Here is a 22713-nt window from a genome sequence, read left to right on the forward strand (position 1 = left end):
ACCCTTTTATAATAAACCGGTAACCTAGTAAATCAACTGTTTGCCTGAGTTTTGTGAGCTGCTCTACTGAATTAATCAAAGCAAAGGAGGGGAGTATGGGAACCTCTCATCTGTAGCAGGTAGGTCAGAAGCACAGGTGACAACCTGGACTTGAGATGGACATCTGAAGAAGGAGAAGACTGGACCCTTACCCTGTGGGGTCGAATGCCATCTCCAGGTAGACAGTGTAAGAACTGAGGTGAATTGTAGGACACTCCGCTGGTGTCGGAGAATAGCTTGGTGGTGTGGAAAAAACACACGCAACAGAGCCTCTTTCTGGCTTGTAGACGGCTGCCTCCTGTCTGTGTCCTCACACGGGAGGGAGGAGGGAGGAAGAGAGCGAGATCTGGTGTCTCTTCTTACAACGGCACTAATCTCACCATGAGGGTCCTCCCCTCATCTAAACCTAATTACCCCCCAAAGGCCTCTCCTCCAGATACCATCACATGAAGGGTTAGAGCTTCAACATATGAATGGCGGTCCTGCCCCAAACCACTTCTGCCATTGACTCACAGGACCTTTGGGCATCAGCGATGAGCGAGTCTCCCCGAGTCTCCCCGGACTCCTCCACTGGCCACTTGTCTACCATATGAAAACTTGATATGCAAATAGCTTCTAGCAAAATGGAGAGGGGTGAGCAGAGTGAGGATCAGGGTGTCAGGCGAAGCAGGCAGACGCTTTTACGAAGCTGTCAGGAGAATAAGGGAAGGAGGAAGGTGGCAGCGATGGTGAAAACGCGCCAAGAGGAACCTAGTGTCCCTCTGATAAAGGAAGACATGAGCACATACTCACTTTGCCCTTACAGAGAACAGACATCTCTGGCCGCTCACACACTGCCCTTCCATGATGGAATTCCATGGTGAACATAAAGCACTGAGGAGCACCTCTTTTCATTCTTCCCTGTTTTGCATCCCAAGAGATAGAGTCCCAATGGGACAGCTGATCAATCAGGAAACACACAAACAAAAAATATCCTACCCAAGGGTAGCCAGTTAGCTCAGTTGGTTAGAATGTGGTGCTAATAACAGCAAGGTTGCCGGTTCGATCTCTGCAAGGGCCACTGTGAGCTGGGCCCTCTTAAAAAAAAAAAAATCCTACCCAAAATGCCTCAGGCACGTCAAACAAAGGTACTCCAGGTAGCACTGCACAACTAACCCTGAGGCTGCTCAACTGTCTCAAAGATGCAGGTCAGGATGGGCTGCATTTCGCTGCGATAACAAATTACCCTGCTCCCCTATACACGGAGATCTGCTCATTCCAGCCACCCAGGGCCCAGTGACGTCACAGGATAATGCATGTAAAGTGCCTAGCACACAGTATACACTCTGTAACTGTGAGTTATTCTTAGGACATTTCCCATACAGAGAAAAAAGCAACAGGAGAACAGACAGAAAGTAAATGTTCCAAGACACGAATAATAATGGTTGCTTCCATGTGGTGAGATTAAAAGGGGACTTTTCTTATCTCTTGGTACTTTTCTAGTCTCTTTTTTTGTTTTACAATTAACATACATAATTTAAACCATCAAGAAAAGCACAACATGTGAATGCATACGTGAGACCAGTAGAGAGCAAAGTTCAAAAAGCAACTGGCCTAGATGAGGGAATCTACAAACTAGAGCCCACGGGCCGAATCCAGCCAGTGCCCTGTGTTTGTAGAGCCTCTGAGCTAAGCATTTCTTTAATATTTTTTAAGTCTGTGAAAAGGGAAAAGAGGGGAAGGGAGGGGAGGGGAGGGGAAGAAGGACCATAAGTGGTCTGCAAACCCTAAAATATTTACTTTCTGGTCCTTTACAGAAAGAGTTTCTGGATGCTGCTTGCTCGAGCTCATCTGACCACCAGATTCTTCACAAAACCAGTCTCTTTCCCTCAGGTACTTCACTTAGAATTCAGTTTGTAAAAAAGAAAAAAAATGCACACACGCCCATACACATATCCGCACACATATGTAAATAAATATAACATATCACACATAATTCTCCTTTCCTTCCAACCGCTCACGTATTTAGGAAGCTTTGCGGGGCTGGGAGGTGTCTGAGGGGACACAGCATCTAGCACGGTCCAGGCACTGATGTAGGCGTGGAGGAATCCATGATAAATAAATATCCAGGCTTAAACATACACTCACTCTTTTCCCTAACAAGTCACTTTCTGAGCTCCGTCTTCACGCCGGGCTCTGAGCCCGGCAAACAAGACTATCCAAGCCACTGCCATCGAGAGATTACACCCAGCACAGAAGTAACTGCCATTGCAGGGGTTCGGTGAGGGCAGGCCCCGGAGAGATTCAGGAGCACTGAGCCCAGACTGCAGCTCCGGGAGAGCTTCTCAATGACGAGACGTCTGTGGCTGGGACCTGAAAGGGAACCAGGAGCTGCCCAGGGGAAGGCTGACGGAGCAAAGTGGTTTCTGGCAGAGGGAGACTGAGGAAAGGTTCCGGGTGACAAATGGCAACACAGGTCCTCAGAGCCAGCTACAGCAGCTGGTGGGTGGTTTGGGTGGCACAGAACCAGCTCGAGCTGAAGCTAAAAGGCAGGGGGCACCCAGAGGAGAGCGGGAAGTCAGTCTCTATTCAATGAAAAAAAAAAAGACAAAAGCCCAGACCTGATGGGGAGACATCAAAGGGTCTTGGAGAGGGAGTGACGTGGTCAGACATGTGTTTTTAATAAGACTATTCTCGCTATTTCCATTGTAACTTGCAGAGTGAAGCACTTAAAAAGAAAGCTATCCTGAAGCCCCAGCCAAACAGACCCTCACTGCCCCTGACCAGCCCCCAGCTCCCCTTTCCCCCGGCCCTATCAACTGCACGGTCCACTTCCCCGCCACTCCTTACACAGAGCTGAGCTTCAGACAGCTTTGCACATGATACTCCAGCAAATTGTGGGTCAGCTGAGCCGCCAGGCGGGCGCCCACCTGGACTGACCTGACTTAACAGTTGGTTAAAGGGAAATCGTGATAGCTACTCAAAAGAATTGAGAGCGGGAGATCAAACAAATCGTGTACACCCACGCTCACAGCAGCATTATTTACAACAGCCAAAAGGTGGAAACAACCTAAATGTCCACCAATGGATGAATGGAACAACACGCGAGGGCCTAGAAACACGATGGCATATTATTCAGACATAAGAAGGAATGACACACGCTGCACACAATGTGGATGGACCTGGAAAACACTGCGCTGAGTGAAAGAAACCAGACACAAAAGGCCACGTGTTGTATGATTGCATTTATATAAAATATCCAAAATAGGTAAATCCATAGAAACGGAAAGTGAATTCGTGGTTGCCCGGGGAGGTGAGGTGAGTTTCCTTTGGGAGTGATGGAAACGGTTTGGAACTAGACAGCAGTGTTGGTTACACAGAATCGTGAATGCATCAAATGTCACCAAACTGTTCACCTTCAAATGGTTCATTTTATGTTATGTGAATTTCACCTCAATAAAAATACATACATATATATACACGTATATATATATATATAAGGAGACCATGAGATACGGGAGGGTTTTGGAGGGCCCCATCCCCCAAGTAGGTATCCTTCAGATGCTACCGCTTTCCAGACTCTTCCAGCTCTGCTGTTCACCTTTCTGGACTATTCTGTGATCCTCTCACATGGGTGAGCATCAAATCCCCGCCCCCCGAGACCTGGTTTCAAATGCAGGCGCCTAGGCCTCACCTCAAGAGCACGTACGTCACTGAGTCTGGACACCTGCACTTCCAGTCTCCCAGGTGATTCCTGTGCGCTTTGACGTCTGCCAGGTGTAGAGCCAAGTCTTTTTTCCCTTTACACCTTGAGACTGTCCCTTCATCACTTACAGTAAGTCCTTCTTTCCCTTTTTCTGAGTCTTTTGTAACAGTAAGACTTTGGCTTCCAAGGGAAGGAGGAAGGGACTTGAATTGCAGTGAATCACCCAAAACCCTCTCCTGAACAGAAGCAAGTTCTAAGGAGCCTGCACTTGGTGGTCGCCAACCTCGGCTGATCATCAGAGCCTCTGCGGGCGTTTTGTTCCAGATGCCCAGGCCTCACCCCGGACACGTGAATGAATCAGAACCTCCAAGGGAGGGTCGGGTATCAGTGCCTTTCTAAGGCACCAAAAGCACTTTCCCTGCTCCTTCCCACCCCACCCCTCCTACCTCCCTCTAACACACTGCCCCGCAGCCTTGCCCAGAAGATACTCAGTCTAAATGACAGTCTAAGTCTTTAGGCAAACATAACTGAGAAAGTAAATAAAGCATGAAAAATCGTGCAACAGATTCCAATTTCAGATTAATGTTTTTTCTATTTTGGCCCTGCATGGTTAATTATCTGTGTCTCATGTTGGTAGTGCCAAAAAGGGGGGGTCCATCGCAAAGGGCCTGGGGTCTGCTTCCAGAAAATAACTCACCATGTGTAAACCACTTTCAACTAAGAAGATGTAAGGAGTTTTCACACAGATGACCTCATTTAATCTTCCCAACATCTCCATTCATTCATTCATTCAATGCTTCCTGAAAACCTACTATGTGCCAGGCATTGCTGGTGGGAAGGACATAGAAGATCAGAGCAGACCTGTCCCTCCCACACCCCTGCCTCAGGCCACAGTGATCGGTCCACAGGTAATGACAGCACAGAGAAAAGAAGGGCCAGGACGGGGGAAGTGCAAAGAGGAACCAAGACGGGATGGTCAGAGAAGCTTTGTGGGGAAGAAACACACAGACTGGCCGCGTACGGTAAGCAGAAAGGAGTCTGGCAAACATGGAGGTACAGCGTTCTGCTCTGTTCACCACCTGCCGCCGTGTCTGTAATTACCTATTGGTTTTTGCATTAAATTCAGAACACCTCTGTCCTGCTCCAGGCAAGGTAAGTCCTCCTATTGAGCCCCCATGTCCTTGGAGACACAGCATGCTTCGTGACACAGAGGTGAAAATCCCCTCCCTTCCACCAGCCCTGGGATACAGGACGGTGGGAAGAACTGCAGACACAGAGCATTTTCAGAGGATGCTGCCATCTACTACTGCCCCTGATATATGCCTTCTGTCATGTATCCCCAGGGCTCGATATGGGAGAGAATAATGTTTCAGTTTTTCTAGTGGCTTTAATCCAACTCCTTCCTCTCTAAGAACCGGCCAAACCATGCCTCTGTCCCCAAACTTCACTCCTCTTTTCTTCTCTGACACAGAAAGCCTAACTCCTCTGAGGCTTTGATTCCCCAGCCTTGGGACCTGCCATCAGCACCATCTCTACCACTGCCACAATCTGAGAGGAGAGGGCAAACGGGCACGGCCAGCACCTGCCCTCGTGGGCACTGATGTACCAGGCATCCAGCTAGGGATACGGCTGTGAGCCAGACAGACAGCCCCGTCAGCTCTGGAGGACAGACCTAAGATTCCACACACCCCCCAATTCCTTCAGCCGACCAGCCTCGTAAATCACTTTGCCCACCACCATCCACTGGTTCAATAAATTTCCATAGTGGCTTGTGGATGTTTCTCATAACATGTTTCCTGGCTCAACAGACGGCAAGAGAGGACAAGCACTCAGTTGCAACTTGATGGTCAAAAGTATGAAAAGGTGTTCTAAGCATGGAGAAGGAAATCCAAAGTCCCACAGGTTCCAACCATGACTACTTGCCCTTAAGAATCCCTGCCACTTTAGTACAATAACAAGAACCATTCAGAGCTTGGGGCGTCCCCTCAACAAGCCAGCCTATACTGAAGTGGCAGCTTCAGTATGTGTATATGTACGTGCATGTGTGTGTGTGTGCACTGTGTGTACGTGTGCGTGTGTGTCCCTGCCAGACCCACTGAGGGTACTCCAAGAAGCCACAGATATTCTTCCTGCAGCCTCAACAAGCCAGGACTGTGTGCACAGCCAACACGCACGGGCACATAAATGGGTATTCACCACCTGCCCTAGAAAACAAAGAGAGCATATGGAGGGGAAGAGAGGGCGTTACGGTACCAGTCTCAGAAGCTGAATGTGCACTGCAGGCATCCACGGGATGATTAAATCTGCTGTTTCTCCAAGAATCAGCAAGTAGGAGATTGCCTCAACCCCTTTTTAAACTCCTCTGAATGCCACCAGGACCAAAAAGGACACGTGAGCATCTCCTAAAAGTCCCAGGAGGCTGCAGAATGCATCAAAAGGCAAGAGAAACAACCTCTACCATGGCTTCCACTTGTACCTTTGGAATGGCTGCTTGGGACCCGGGGTGCCTGAATGCCACGCTTTCCAAATATCACACTGTGAAGGGCCTGGGACATCAGTGTGCCAAGAACCCCCAGTGTGATGAAATGTCCTGTCTGTTTCACAAAAGACTCAGTACTCGCCTTTGTCAGTGAATCCCTTTGAACAACAAGCTTTCAAAATGCTCCCCGCCAGGACTCATCAGCCACTGCTCCCATTGCTGGCAAGCTCACAGGTTCGCTCCAATAGAAATAAAGGATTCATTAGCCTGGTATTCATTAGTGCTCTGCTGCTCGGAGCATACCCAGTCACCCGCACGTTCAAGTGCCAGGAGAACTGCTGCTGGCTCTTGTTCAGAGTCCCCAGTGCGCAAACTGATGGCCCCCGATGACATCCACAGGATGAGCTATCTCTACCCCAGTCACCTGTCAATCTTAGTACCATAAATATCAAGAGAAACGGAGGGGATATTGTTACGGGATGAACTGTTTCCCTCCAAAATTCGTGTTGAAGCCCTAACCCCTCGTACCTCAGAGGTGACTGTATTTGGAGATAGAGTCTTTAAAGAGGTGGTTAAGTTAAAATGAGGACTTTCATTTAAGGTGGGCCCTAATCCAGTGTGACTGGTGTCTTTATAAGAGGAGAAAAGTTGGAGCCACAGAGAGACACCAGGGGTGCGCCTGTACAGAGGAGAGACCATGGGAGGGCACAATGAAAAGCAGCCATCTACAAGCCAAAGAGAGAGGCCTCAGGAGAACCTGAACCTGCCCACACTTTGATCTTGGACCTCTAGCCTCCAGAACCACGAGGAAATACATTTCCGTTGTTTAAGCCCCCCAGTCTGTGGTCTTTTGTTATGGCAGCCCTAGGAAACGAATACAGATGTGTCGACAGCTAAGCAAAAGACCCATTTGCAAAAACCTCATCCATCTTTGACCTGGCTCCAAAGACAGTGGAGCTGGCCAACCCTCCCCCGGGGTGACAAGTCGTGTTCCCACCCGGGTGGAACTGCGCCTACTGCTCTGGAGGCTCTGTCCCACCCAGCCAAACTTTCGGCAATCCGTCAACCTCAGGATGGACCTTACAGTGTGAAGGAGAACTGCCAGTCTCAAACCTCAACAGAGCACAAGAAGGAAGGAAATACCAGAACTGAGGCAATTTTCACTGTAAAAATAGTTGGCCTTCCCCGACAATATCAGGCTTATGCTATAGACTCTCAAGCGGATGCCTTGGCCATTTCTCCTTTTTGTTTTCTGTAAGATATTCTTGCCATCTCTCTCTCTCTCTCTCTCTCTCTCTCTCTCTCTCTCTCTCTCTCTCCCCCCCTTCCCCCTCCCCCTTTCCTCTCCCCTCCCCCTCCTCTCTCTCCCCTTCCCCTTTTTCTCTCCCTCTCCCTTTCTCTCTCTAAGGTATTCTTTTGTGAAGTAGAATCAGAATGCTAAAGATGGAGAGAATCTATGGAGAGGAAAACATGCAAGCACCCCTCTGGGGGGAAATAATCGCCTCCTGTCACATCTGCCACTTCCACACTGTTGGCACATGTAGTCCCTCATGGCAACTCCAGCCAACCCCCATCGACAGCAGCAAAAGTTGGGTGCATATTAGAAGTATGTGCACATACTGCTCGTTTAAGTTCTCAGCAGCGGCATCTTCTTTGCCATCAGAGAGGAAACTAAGGGAACCTGAACAGGTTGGGGACACAGGTAAATTACAGAGAGAGCTAAGAAGGTAGTACCCCTACCGCTTACTGATCTCCCGTCTCCTAGAGCCTTTCTGGCAGGACTATCAGGTCCGCTGGCTCAGACAGGAGAGTCTCAGACAGAATCACAGACACCTACTACCTTCCGATCCCCCTGCAGTCCTTGGGTGGCCTTCTCAAGATGGAAAATCCCAAGAGAGAGAGGGGTGGGGGTGGATCCCAGAGAGACGACTGCCAAGATGAAAAGCAAGCTGAAAAAAGCCAGTAGCAACAACACAGACAGCCTGTTACCATTTGTTTTTCAGAAAATACAAAACAGACTTACTTTTACGGATTTACATACATTCATATGGAAAAGCACAGAGCAATCGAACTAGGCAATGATAGGGAAATCATCAGGCAGACTACACTAAGATTGCTGCTGTACAGGTACTAGAATGACCACAGATAAAAATCATTGCAAATTTAAAAATGGCACATGAGACAACGCACAGACTGATTCCAACGGTGTAAAAATGTGCACATCCATAAGTAGAAAGAAGGGAGACTAAACGCATCAGGGCTTGTATTGCTATGAAGTCGACGTAAAGCATACTCGAACAATACAGGCAAATGGGGAAAATATTTATATTTCAGTTTTTAAAAGACACACACAATTCATTTTCTTAAAGAAAAAGAGAAAGAATCTGGAAGGATAGTCACTAAACTGATGACAATGGTTGACTGGTTAGTCTGCGGAGAGAATGGGAATAGGGGCGTGTCTTAGTCTGGTACGGCGGCTGTAACAAATGACCACAGGCCGGGTGGCTCACAAACAACAGAAACTTATTCCTCAGAGGTCTGCAGGCTGAGAAGTCCAGGATCAAAGCAGGGGCAGACTGGCTGCCTGATGAAGGCCTCCTTCCTGGTTCACAGACAGTGTCTTCTGCCCATTATCTTCACAGGGCAGAAGGGGTGCCGGAGCACCCTGGGGACCTTTTTAAAAGGGCACTGATCCCATTCTTTAGAGCTCCACCCACATGACCTGATCACCTCTAGAAGGCCCCACCTCCAAACACCATCACGTTGGGAATTAGGTTCCACATGGGTATTTGGGGAGGGTACAGTCCATAACAGGAAGGCACTTACACATAACTTTTTCTATGTCAAAATGCGATTTTTGTGTTGAATTGATGTAATACTAATATGATTAAAAAGAAGGACCTGAGACCTTGGGGACACACACCCTACCCTTCTACTCACCAGGAGAAAAATCTCCTTTAAGCTAAAGAGGAAGGCTCACCACCTACCACCATCTTTAAATTCCTACAGACACAAAACTGAAGAGATCATAAAAATGTCTATACCACTGACACATATGTTATACGTAAAAATGTCAAAATGTCAGTATGTACCTATTGCACATCCCTTCGGTTTCTCCCTAGGGTCCCAAGGGAGGAACACTGAGCTAGGGCTGGCCCCGCTGCATGCCATCACCCGCCCTCCCGCCAGCCCTCTTCCTACGCCAAGCAGGTTGCACCTTTCTCATCTCCCTGCCGCCCCTTTCTCCCTTTCATTAAGACACCACTTGGCAAAGTCTCTGTAAATCCCTGACAGTTCATATCGCATTAACAGTTACTGCATGAGCTTTCTCTACTTGATTCCCAGATAAATAAATAAAAACCAATACCCGGCTCAGACAGCGACTTAACGCATTCGAAGTTAACAAAGCCACAGTGCTTCAACCTGACAGGCTGTGATGAGTAAAACCCGTTTCATGAGCCACATTTTGCTTTGGCTCCAAAAGGGGGACAAATAAATCTGAAAGGCTAAATGAAGGGAAGTGGAGTTAGAGAACAGAGTCGGTGGTTAACCATTTCCTCCCCACCAACCCAAGAGTCTTGCTGCCTTTCGGGAACTGAATCTACACGCAGATCCAGGGTGGGTGGCTCTGGTGCTGGCAGGCAGGAGAACCGGTGCTTGACCAGCCATGGGCAAGGGTTCAAGTTGGGGTGTTACTGCAGAATCCCTCCAGCCATACCTCGGCCCTTCCTGGACTTCTGCACTTGTCCAGGGGAAGGAACACAGGCACTGACTCACTTCCTCTCACCCGTCAAACTCCATGCACTGGAGTTTTCTGCAGGCAAGGCCCCCTTTGTCCTGGGGCCTGCTCCACAGGTAAGAGCCCCTCCACTGGGGGGCTGCAGCCACGCCTTCTGCTCTCACGACTTCCTCCTGTTCCCAGGCATGTGCTGAACAGTAGGACTTTGTCATAAGGTAGAATGAACTGGAAACCGAACAGACCTCAAGCTGAATTTGCCCACAGAGCTCCCTCAGGCTCATAAATTCCCAGAACAGTGAGCATTCTGAAACCAAATTCTAGACCACCCCCGCCCCACCGAAGACTGCACTCCATGGGCGCTCAATCAATGCTGGACAGCCACGTGGGCTCAGTGTCAAGACCCACTACCTCTCACTCCACCAAGCACCTTCCACAGATTCAGGCTGCTGCTCTGAAGGGAAACCTTTATTCTGTCTCAGAGAGATGGGTGGGTGGACTGCTTGCAAGAACCACTCTTAAACGGCAACATTCGTATTCAGTGAGTGCAGCAATTAGAAACAATTCTTATCTATTTATAAGACCTTCCACGACAAATTCCCCGTCTTATATCAACAGCAAGAATTAATTTCTTTTCAAAAGTCCTAGAACAGATGTTCACTGTCAGGCTGACCTTTCGGCCAATTAGCGAGGCTCTGGGCGTGAATGGTTATTATCCTCTTTTTGGACTCCTTTCATTCTCTCCCTAGTGGTTCAGCCACCACTCCCAAACCATCACTAATTTTCTGTAGAGTCTATCCAAGACTTTCCCTTGGGATCTTCTTCATATACAAAGCATACATGAGAATAAACATGAAGCAAAAGCACTAAAACTGCTGCACAGTACAAACTGGCCAAGGACTATTTACACTGCTCAGAGAAAACCCCTGCGCTCTGACAGCTGATCACACATACCTGACCTCCTTCCTGCCCCAGGACCAGTGAGTGGTGACCCATCATGATTGCAAAGAGCCCTCTGCACGACACAAGTCCAGTGGGACCCAGGTGGGAAGGCAGAATGAGACCCAGTAGGGCCTGTGCAACGCTGCTGAGCCAGCCCCTGCCTACCGTTTGGGATTCAAGGCCACTGGCCACGAGATCTTCCTGCCAGGAGGAGTAAAATACCTCCCGACAGCAAGTTCACACATTAACAGGGTGGATCTGAGAGCAGAATATGACGGCCCACCTCTCAAAGCTATTACCACACAGGTGTATTCGACAGCAAGGCAGCCCAGGGCCCAGGGGGCAGAAAGCGATAGTGCCACTCGAGCTTCTGATGAAACAAAATGTCACATGGTTTTTCCTCCAAAACCGTATCATGGCTCTCCGTCCAACCATCACACCCAGCTGTCTGGTCCAGAGGCTGGTCCTCCCGTGACACGAGTAATCCGTTTCTCACTGACCCCAGAGTCAAGTTCCCAGGAACTCTCCCTTCTCTTTCTCCATGTGGGAATTTAGGGCACGAAAGAAGGCAGGTAGGCACGGAAGAGAACGTCAGCCCCCTCCTGGAGTACGTGTCCCTCAGAGTGAGCCTGACCTGATCCTCGCTCACCTGGATCCAACAGAAGAAACGGCCTTGGACCCCGTTCTCCACCATCTGTGCCTCCTCCCTTTCTGGGGGGCAGAGAATTCAAGCACCGGCTGACGTCTCACAGGGGGCTTCTGCCCACCTGTAGGACTTGTCGGGACAGAGCGGGGTAGGCGACATGTGCCTATGCTGGGTGCTTACTGACATCGATCTGATATCTCAACGGTCACATGTGCAGGGAACCCGGTTTTAGCCAATGGTCATCGGTTCCAAGCTCACGGCCTGGCCTTGCCTCTCTCTGGGATCACAGCCGGACTTCAAGCGGTGCTTCTCATCACACTTCTCCGTGAGCGAGTACACATTCACTCCCCAAACCCAACCCCCCGGCCCTGGTCCAGTACCTTTTCAGATATTTTGACTTTGCAGCCCTGATAGGGAGTCACCCTCAAGTCACAGGAAAGGAAACTGGAGCTGAGGGACATGCAACCAGTTAATGGCAGCTGTGAGCTCCGCCCAGAGCCCTGCTGCCCAGGTTTCCTATCTCATTCTCCTATTAATGAGCCTTTGTCGGTGTGATGCTTTGTCACTGGTCTTATGCTATAGTTGGATGAGCTGTCATCTCCCTGGTGACGTCATAAGCTTTTAGGGGTCAGGACCACAGTCAGACGCTCACATCTCCCAGCTTCTACATCCGCTCATATACACAGGGCCACATGGTACCAACGTCAGCTGCACTCTGTATTTATAATGAAGCCTGACATTTAAAATCTGAACCTAGCAAAACGTAACTAAAAGGAGGATTAGTCACATGACCAAGAGCTTATTTTCTTTCAGGAAAAAAGTCAAATTCAATTCCTCTACATAAAAGCCCTAAATGGCTTGAAATATCTATTCCGGTATCACTGGCCACTTACCAGCGCACATCACGTCTGAAGAGTGGTACTCACCAGGCGAGGCATCAGGAGGTCGGCCATGTAGACAAACGCAGCTCCGAGGGTAAATCCAACAGCCACGGGGAAGAAGGCAAAGGCACCGAAGCCCCCCGAGGACGTGGCCATCTCAACCGCTGGGGCCAGGAGAGACCAATAAGAAGCCGCTAACATAACCTGCAAAACCCCAATGAGAAACAAACCATTAAAGCAACCACAGAAGGCCTTCCAAGGGGGGACTTCAGTTGCTCTCGAGGGCCCACACTGAGCCCAACAGTTTCCCACGTATTAGGCCTTTAATTCTCAAGGGTAGGTACCGTGTTTTCCCGAAAATAAGACCTCACCGGGAAAGAAGCCCTAGAGTGATTTTTCAGGATGACATCCCCTGAACATAAACCCTAATGCGTCTTTTAGAGCAAACCTTAATATAAGACCCGGTCTTATTTTCGGGGGAAAACAGTACTATCCCAAACCAAAAAGCCACCGTTGGAAGTCCTGGAACCAATGTTCATTGTAAAAACTCAGTTTGGGGTAGAATGGAGTTGACTTTGGGAGGATCGAGTCTGGTTTGCTGTCATCCAGCCTCTATTTCAATGGTTCTCAACCAGCGGCAATTTTGCCCTCCACGGGACATTTGAAGACATTTTTGGCTGTCAGACTAGGGGCATCTAGTGACGAGAGGCCAGAGATGCTGGTAAACATCCTACAATGCACAGCCCCTGACAACAAAGAATTACGTGGCCCCAAACGTCAGTAACACTGTTGAGAAATCCTGTTCAAACTGAATACAGTGGTACCTCCGTTTTTGAACATAATCCGTTCTGGCAGACTGTACGAATTCTGAAACGTTCGAAAACCAAGGTACTACTGTACTTCCAGGACCCACTGCTCACTCCTTCATGAGCACGACTGCTCTAATTATCACATCTCTAATTATCACAAAGGCTTTCCTTATGTTGAGTTGAAATCTCTCTCCCTTCCGTTTTTACCTATTAGCTCTAAGTCTGCTCTCAGGAGCACCAAATATGTTTTTCCTCTCTGACAGCCTTTGAAATATTTGAGGCAACCAGGGAGTCAATGTCAGCTTGGTCTCGTCAATTGTCTTATCTCTAAAAAGGAAGAAGGGAACTAATATTTATTGATCACCCACTATTTCCAGAGAGCAGCTTCACTTCTGATCTCTTCTTTTTATCATCGTGACAAGCCTGGGAGGCAGATACTGTTTTCTACTGCTATTTGTAGATAAAGAAATTGAATCTCAAAGTAATAAGATAATTTGCTCTAGGTCACACAGCCAATAAGTGACAGATCCAGGGAACTGAGTAAGCAAGACCATAGTTACCTTATGAGGGGAAAAATACAAGCGAAAGTGAAAAATGAAGCTGGACCCAAATCTCAGTGAGGTCAAGTCAATAAAAGATTCTCCAGTGTTTACCAAATTAAACCCTCACCCGCAGTCATTTATTCTTGTACGATACAGTGACATCTTGGCTGAGTACACCCACTACCCATCGTAACCATATGACAACCGTCACTGCCATATAAAATGCTGAATGAGTTTCTAAAAATGACTTAATTATGCCTTGTCTTAAAAAATACGTCTGCATCATCCATCTCCGAAATAACATTCAAAGTGACAGAACCAAGGATGACAAAAGTAACAATAAAGGACAAATCCATGCAGAAAGTGATTTCCCTTCCGCCAACCGTCATCTACACACAGCCAGTTGCTCTGAGCCAGGTCCTCCCAGCAAAAGTCTTAGTGCCACTCATAGAAAACTACAAATGCCTTAGAAATGCCCCAAAAGAATGAAAATGTCTCATCAGTTCAGCTCCATGAGACCATCAAAGGAAGCTGTGGGCTCCTCCTCCAGGCCGTGGCTTAATTCATCCCTTTCCCAGACTGTTGTCTCATTAGCTTTAGAATTCAACAGCCCTTGCTAGCTGCCATTCATGGAAAACACCCCCAGAGCAGGATTTCGCACAGAAGCACAGAGCTGTCCAGGAATCTCTCTCCTCGCATGTTTCAGGGCCTCGCATACCGTCCCACCATCCACAGCTCTAAAATCACATGACCCAGGTCAGGCCACTCATCTCATCCTCCAATCCCTCCCCACATCCCATCTCTGTCAGTGTCCCCTGCGGTACTTACTCAGCCTCGGCTCCCCGCCCCCTTTTCAACACAAAGTCCAACCTCTTCTGCCAAAGCCTTTCCACCCCTCGCATCGCGGAGTGCCTGACTTTTTTCTGCCCCTACATGTAAGAAACACACCATGTCCTCATGGACAAGTGATGTAAGGTGGTGCAGAAGAGATGTGCCCCTCAAGGGAGGGTTTGGCGGGATCTGGGATGCTTCAAATGGAAAAGCACCCCAGGTATTTCAAGGGGGGCCCCTCCCTGACAATCACATTATCCTTCCAGTCAAGCCCAGGACCCAACTGGATTTCCTTCATTTCTTTCCCTCGACAGCCTCCCTGCCTTTCACATAAACTGGAAAATCGCCAAAGGACATGGAACGTGAAATGGAACTGGGTTACCTGTCTGAAATGACAACAGGGCCCAGAGGAAAGTTACTTAAAGGATACACGTGGTAGACAAAATAATGACGTCCCCCAAAAAAATAAAAATTAAAAAAATGACTTCCCCTCTCCAAGATGACCACACCCTACACCCCAAAAGCTGCGAATACGTCACCTTACGTGGCAAAAGGGACTCTGCAGCTCTGATTAAGTTAATTTTCTTGAGATGGGGAGATTACCCTGGATGGCCTGAGTACGGCCAACGTAATCACAAGGGTACTTACGAGAGAGGGAGATGCGTCAGAATCTGAAAGATGTGAAAAGCAGAAAAAAAGAAAGAGACTGGAAGATGCTACGTTCTTAGCCTGAAGACGGAGAAAAGGTCATGAGCCAAGGAAGGCAGGCGGCCAAAACAGTCTCCCCTAGAGCCTCCAGAAGGAACACAGCCCTGCTGCTACCTGGATGTTACCCCAGTTAAAACCATTTGGGACTGGCGGCCTCCCGTACTGCAAAACAAGACATTGGTGTGGTTTTAAGCCACTACCTTTGTGGTAGTGTGTTATAGCAGCAGCAACAGGAAACGAATACAGCAAATACAGGTACACTTTACCTTATTTTATGTTTTCGAGCAGTTTTAGGTTCACAGCAAAATCGAGCAGAAAGGACAGAGAATCCTCCTCACCTACTACCTGGCCTACACCTGCACAGCCCCTCCCCCCACTACCTGGATCCTGCACTGCAGTGGTACGTTTGTCACAACTGATGGACCTACATTCATACACCGTTATCATACAAAGGCCACAGTTTATCCTAGCGACCTCTCTTGGTGTCCTGTATTCTATAGGTGTGGACAAATAAAGAAGGGTATGTACCCACTACTGTAGTATCACAAAGAATGGTTTCACTGCCCTAAAAATCCTCTGTGCTCCACCTATTCAGCACTCCCCCAAAAAGGCAAACACTGCTCTTTTTGCTGTCTCCATAGTTTTGCCTCTTCCAGAATGTTCGATGGAATCACATACTGTGGAGCCCTTTCATATTGGCTTCTTTCACTCAGTAAGATGCATTTAAGGTTCTTCCATGTCTTTTTGTGACTTGATAGCTCATTTCTTTTTAACACTGAATAATATTCCGTTGTCTGGATGGACCCCAGTTCACTAATCCATTCACCTACTGAAGGACATCCTGGTTGCTTCCCGGTTTTGGCCATTACGAATACAGCTGCTGTGAACATCCGTGCACAGGTTTTTGTGTGGACGTAACTCTTCAGTTCGTTGGGGAAATACCAAGGAGTGAAACTGCTGGGTTGTAGGATAAGCCTTATTTTTTTTAATAGTCCCCCAACAAAGGTGGCTTGCCTGAAGCTCTCAGCACTAGCGAACGAAGCTCCTTTAAATGTTGGGCACTTTTAAATCTGGGTGTGGTGACATATTAACTATCGACAGAGAAGCAGGAAGGAGTGTATCTGATTCACCCTCAATTACCCCTAGGAAGCAGGGCTAGGTGACGGAGGAAGAAGAGGTGAGCCTTGGGCTCAAGGCTTCAGGGAACGGGCTCCACAGGCAACTCTTTGCCAGCCAGTGCCTTTATGACCCAGATGGTAGAATACCGGAGCCTTTCTACACCTGCGACCCTGCTTCCAAGGGCAAAAGCTGGGCCAACAGCACCAGCCCTGAAGACATCGCATGTAAGCATGAGGAGCTGACCACCAGTACCCCCCGCTTCCCCACCTTTGTCAATACAAGGAATGTATAATCGGCTTTCATCACACACGGCAGGAGCCTCTCAGTAATCCCAACGTCCTTTTTGTCTCTATTTCCCTCCCCAAAAAATGAAAATCCCAACCAATCGAACGAGCCATGGGATAGCTTGGGTGGAGCCCAACCTCCAAGCTAGCTACTGCTAAGACCAAAGCAGCCCAAATGTTTGCTAAATAATTGAAGAAGCTCAAGGGAGTGAACGTTTCAATAACAGTAACAACTCATGCAAAAGAGCTAAGGAGGAAATAAACCCAACAATGGACTGACTGTCTAACTTTAGCCTTTGGTTAGTCTGGCAGGTCTACTGCAGGGCTCAGCAATCTGAATGTTGAAGGAAGGGATTCTCGGGCAAGCTGATGTTTGAGAAGCTGTGTGTGCTCTTCACTTTTTCCCAGGCCTTGGCTCTCTTCTCATTCTCCATACAATGCCCGTGGCCTCTTGGCCACTATCATGACTTCAACTCCCATCTTGACAGATGGGAGAGTGAATGAGTGAATAACCTGAGTTAATTTTAAAAATTGATCTTGACCTGGTTCATAATCAACAAAAGATGGAAGCAGCCCAAATGTCCATGAACAGATAAACAAAATATTTCATTCGATGGACTACATGTCAGCCATGAAAAGGAATGAAACACTGATACACGCTACACCAAGAACTCAAAATCATGCTAAGAGGCCAGACACAAAAATGAAATATCCAGAATAGATAGAGCCATAGACAGAAAGCAGATTAGTGATTGACAGGGGATGGTGGGAGCAGGTATGTGGAGTAATTGCTCAGTGGGTATGGGGTCTCCTTTGGAGGTGATGAAACTATTTAGACTAAATAGAGGGGGTGGCAGCACAACACTGGAAGGTAAAACCACTTTAAAACCCAGGTAACAGACTAAAAAATGAATGTTGAATCACTTTCTGATTACGCCTTCTTCTGATTTCTCCACCCCCATGGCTCCTCCCATCAGCAAGGACAACAGAGAACCCATTTAGGCCACTGATACCGAACAGCTGCCCTGTCCTGGGCTACCCAGGTGGGTGGTACTGGGGTACACAGATGCTCAGAGCTCAGCCCTAATCCCAGCCCCGAAGGAAACAGGGACCCAAAGAATGAATCCAGTGTGATGGCAAAGGGCCACCCTAGGAGAGAGGTTGGAGGATGAGTGAGGGCGTCCTGAGTGACGGCAGGCTCAGAGACAGGGAAGAATGCCACACACACTGACGCAACACGTATTTCCTGCTGGGAAGCAGGTTGGTGTGGTACACGCCTTGCCCCAAGTAATCCACAGGGCAACCTTGTTATGTAGTATCACCGCCCCCATGTTCAGCTATTTCCCAGCTGAGCTGCAGAGAGCTGAGGTTATTCGCCTAGGGTTCTCTAACGAGTATGTGGCAGAGTCAAGATTCAAACTCGGACCTAAATCTAAGTCCCGCATTTTTCCATCCATTATACAAGTGGACTGAGGCACAGGGTTTGGGCTGCTTGGAAGAAAGGGCACGAGAGATGGGTTTTGACATTTTGGCAATTTTGCAGATGGAAGTGCAGGGGGTTTGGAGGGTTCAGCACACAGCCAGAGTTCTAAGGGATAGTTAGGCCCAACTCAGCTTCTTCTTTTTTTTTCTGTAATTGAGGTAAAATTCACAGAACAGTAACCATTTTAAGTTGTGGGATTCAGTGGCATTTGGTGCGTTCCAAATTAAGTACTATAATGGCTCATACTCAAATGCCTTCACTCCTTTGACAAACACTGATGAGGAATTGTTTAAAATAATGGAGTTTTTCTTGGGTATGGAAAGAAGTTGACATAAAATTTTCAGAGCTTTGTGGAGAATCCACTGAATAGAGTCCGCTGACAGAATCGCACACTTGTAGAGTGAAAGGGACTTTGGGAGGCCGGCTAGACCAAATGCTTCATTTAACAGATGGAAAATCTGACAGCCAAAAAGACTGGGTGTCGTTCCCAAGCCCCAAAGCAAGCTAACAGCATCCACGGCTGACTGCACCGTCCCCAAATCACGTTACTCCCCATCTTCACCCCTACCCTGACCCACAGTCTTTTAAGAAATCCTAAGAGTTACAGAGCAAAGACAAGGTTGCTGTTTCCTTTTGCGTCCCCAACATTTCCAATGTTGACTAAGTTTACAAAGAGCAATGTTTCCTGAGCTAATGGGTAAATCCTAGGCCATTTCTAGTAAACGTGGCCACTGAACACAAGCTGCTCACCCCCAAATTCCCACTAGAGTGAAAGGAACAGGATTAGAAGGATCTCAACCACAGAGACAAAGGGAGACAGAGAGGAGATGACAGCCATAGCGTTTCGGAAGCTAGAAAGGAAGACAGGTAACGACTGGCAGATGCCCCAAGGAGGCTGACGCCTGAGCCCAGCGGAAGAGACGCAGAAGAAGGCACTTCATGCCACAGAACCCCAGGACAGCCCGGGGGTGGAGGGCCCTGGAACCACTGGGAATGGGAGCACAGATGGGCCAATAAGGAGGATTGGTAGAAAGCTTGGATAAGAACCTATCAGGTCCCTGATTCTTCCTGTACCACGTGTGGCCAAGTAACTATCCCACTAGACACTCAGGAGCGCCCCCACTACAATGTCCCCGCCAGGAGGGAGGATACCACACCAAAAATGGGGAAAACGTGGAAGTCTATGTACTGAGGCGCCCGGCACGCTCCCACATCTCAGCTCAGTTTCTTCCTTCCGCAGCCCCATCCATCCCCTATTCCCGGCCCCTTCTTTTCCCTAAATTCCTTGCACAGGAGTCTCCATGGCAGGCCCTGCTTTGGCTGAAGACTTTACCTCCCAAGTGCCCTTTCTCAGGCAGATACTCGAGGATGCGTTTTTCACTGATATGAGGAAGTAAAACAAGTCGAGGACAGGGGAGAGAAATAAAGAGAATCCCCAGGAAGGTGGTGAAAGAGGATGTGGGGAGTGACAGTTCAACAGACCCGGAGAGCAAGAGCCCAGATGGGAAACAGGGGGCCGGAGGGCTCCCGGGAAGAGTGCATTAGAGAGCCCTAAAAGGGTTGAATGCCTGGAGGAGAGATTTGCACTTCTGGGTGGGAGACTGTTGGCCAATTAATGATTGGTACCCTAAAAAGTAGACGAAGAAACTGAGATCTTTATAACTCTGGAAAACACAAAAATTGCACAAGAAAGGAAATAAATAATATTTACAGTCTTAATAATGTAAGCTGGACTTTTTTTTATTTATTCATTAACTTGTCTGTTTATTGTGGCAAAATATATCTAATGTAAAATTTGCAATTTTAAAGTCTACAATTCGGTGGCATTAATTACATTCACAAGGTTGAACAACCACCACCACTATTTATTTCCAAACCTTTTCCACCACGCCAAACAGAAGCTCTGTAACCATTAAGCAGTAAGTCTCCATTCTCCTCTCTCCCCAGCCCCCACCCCGTAACCTCTATAATCTACTTTGTCTCTATGAATTTGCCTGCTCTTGATATTTCATATAAAGTGAAATCACACATTTGTCCCTTTGTGTCTGGATTAATTCACTTAGCGTGACGCTTTCGAGGCCAATCCACATCATAGGGGGTGTCAGACCTTCATTCCCTTTTATGGCTGAATAATATTCCATTCTTAAGCTGTGACTATTGAACTAACCTAAAATATATAATGTAGCCATAGCGTAGGATGCAGGTAGGGATACGAGAGCCAAATCCTCACCTTCCACACTAGGAAATCCTTAGCTATGTTTAAAGCTGAAAAAGTCAAGAAGTGGCAGAGTAAGCACAAAGCAGGGACACGTGGAGACAAAAAGCTGAAGAAACAGCTATAATGTCTGTGCACGTTTATCTCTGAGAAGTGGGAATCAGCGGTGGAAAAGGTCAGCAGACTGCTGGTTTTTGTTATAATCCCTGGAGGGCTTTTGTTATAAGCCCTGACTTTTTAAATTATACATGCATATCTTTAGGGGAAATTTTAAAATAAACCGGTAAGATAATTTGAAAATATATAAAAAGTGCAAAAGTAATATATATTTTATATAAAATATATAAAAAGTGCAAAAGTAATACACAGAAGCAAATATTGTACATTTATAATAAAATTTTTGAATGGTTTAATAATAGAAGACCCTGATTTCACAGTGAAAATCCAATGGGGGGAAGCTCCTACGTACAAAAACTCAATTTTCAGAAATGTTTCTGCATGACAATGAGACACCCCCGTGGACTGTGTGTTTCTGTTGAAGGCATCTAAATCACAGCCTTGACACCAGAAGACTGAAAGGGACTGAAGGAACCATGTAAACATGGAAAATCAGCAGACATTTGCAAGCTCTGAGAGTAAAACCCCCCATTTCCCTTCTGTGACTTCTAAAACCTAGCAAAACTCATATGCTCCTTTTTCTCAAAGTATTATGCAATTGCTTCAGGGAGCCACACTTTATAATGCTACTAATTTCCCTCTGGTGTCAGAGGTACCAGCACAGAATAATCAAAAACAATCAACTAAATCCATAGCCTACAGCAGGCAAACCTTTTCATTTCTGCTTAAGTGCTCATTTGGGGACAATTTCAGCTCTGGAAATATAAATGAATCTGTGAAAAGTTCCTTGAGGAATACATCAGAACATTCTGGCATGATGGGGCAGTTAAGCATTTCTTTTATGATAGTAATGACAGCTTAAAGAGTGGAAGAAAATCCAAGCCACAACACTAAATTTCCCTCTTAATAAAAAGGGGAGAGGAAAGTACTGCACATAGATCATTTACAATGCATTGAATATCAGCATCCATTGAATAATGCCTCTAAAAAGAAAGTGCACGGAACTCTACAGATGACAGGAACACAGAGTTCAAAATAACAGCACCCAACTCAAGGCCTGATACACAGTGGGTCCCCCCTAAGTGTTTGTTGAAGCAAATCAACATGGACTCTAACTTCAAGGTCACCGTGTAATTAAGGAGGAGGCACAAACCTGCAATCCATATCAAGCCAATAATTACTTTGCAAGTACAGGAGCCAAGTAATGCCTCTACCTCTGTCTCCAAATCAGATATGAAATTAATTTGTAATTGTCAATTAATAAGTACCTAAGTAGTGACCATGACATGACCTACATCACGCGAGATCCTAGGGGGCTAAGAGAGAGCAAGATGGCAAAAGCTGACCTGAGTTCCTGCCTTTGAGGAGCTGGCTACATACCATAATAAGAGAGACAACAGAAGACAGCTGAAATGATAAATAGAGAAGGCATCTGAAATGACACAGGAAGAAAGCTTGTGGTCCCTCCAAGAAAAGAGACGGCAACGTTAAAAAAAAAAAAAGTAGAACATCAAAGAAAACATGGTGAAGAGCTCTTAAAAGTTAGACAGGGTTTGGGAAGGAAAAAGCGAGTAGGAGCTTCTAGCTGGGAAGAGTGTGTGAGTGACCTAGGAGGTAAGCACTCCAAAGCTTACGATGTGGGGGCTGGAGGGTGATCAGCCTGGCTTATAAAGAGGGTGTGTGTTGGGGCCCCACGAGGGAGTGGGGTATAATTCAGAAGGCGGGAAGAATGGCTAGGACTTGAGACAATGGGTGGGTTGTTTCCAACGCTGGTTGTACACTAGAATAATGCGGAATTTTCAAACTACGGAAGCCAGGTACCCTCCATAACCTACTAAACAAGTTCTCCTAGACAGCAAACCAAGAGACTGGTTCTGGGCTACTGCCATACTCTAGATGGCAGGCGGTGAAGGTCTGATCAGAATGGAGGCAGAGGGACTGGGAAGGAGGAAGAAGTTTGCATACACCCCTCCAGGATGAGGCCGCCCATGTCGGTTCCACATCAAATCACCCCCCAGAAACCCAGGAGGGGTGACCACATGAATTGCACATTAAGTCAGCTTTCCACTTTCGCCTGTCAGCTGTTAGTCATGACTCAAGCATGAATCACATTTATATGGGAACTTTATCTGTACTGATTTCCTTTTATCAAAAAGTCCTCATAATACACCAGCTTCCTATAATTTTACAGCATTAA

The 22713-nt window shown here is 47.3% G+C and overlaps 1 protein-coding gene across 8 annotated transcripts in view; it reads right to left on the reverse strand.

Moving 5' to 3' along the window:
* The window catches only part of SLC39A11 (solute carrier family 39 member 11), a 299558-nt gene that overhangs the window by 247173 nt on the left and 29672 nt on the right, over positions 1 to 22713 (reverse strand). For all 8 annotated transcript variants that reach the window (XM_081029061.1, XM_081029063.1, XM_081029066.1 and 5 more), the window contains one exon: positions 12454 to 12612. In XM_081029061.1, the coding sequence (XP_080885187.1) occupies positions 12454 to 12612 (159 nt within the window). The remainder of the gene's footprint in view (positions 1 to 12453; positions 12613 to 22713) is intronic.

Source organism: Rhinolophus hipposideros, assembly GCF_964194185.1.
Source record: "Rhinolophus hipposideros genome assembly, chromosome: 20".
Lineage (NCBI taxonomy): Eukaryota > Metazoa > Chordata > Mammalia > Chiroptera > Rhinolophidae > Rhinolophus > Rhinolophus hipposideros.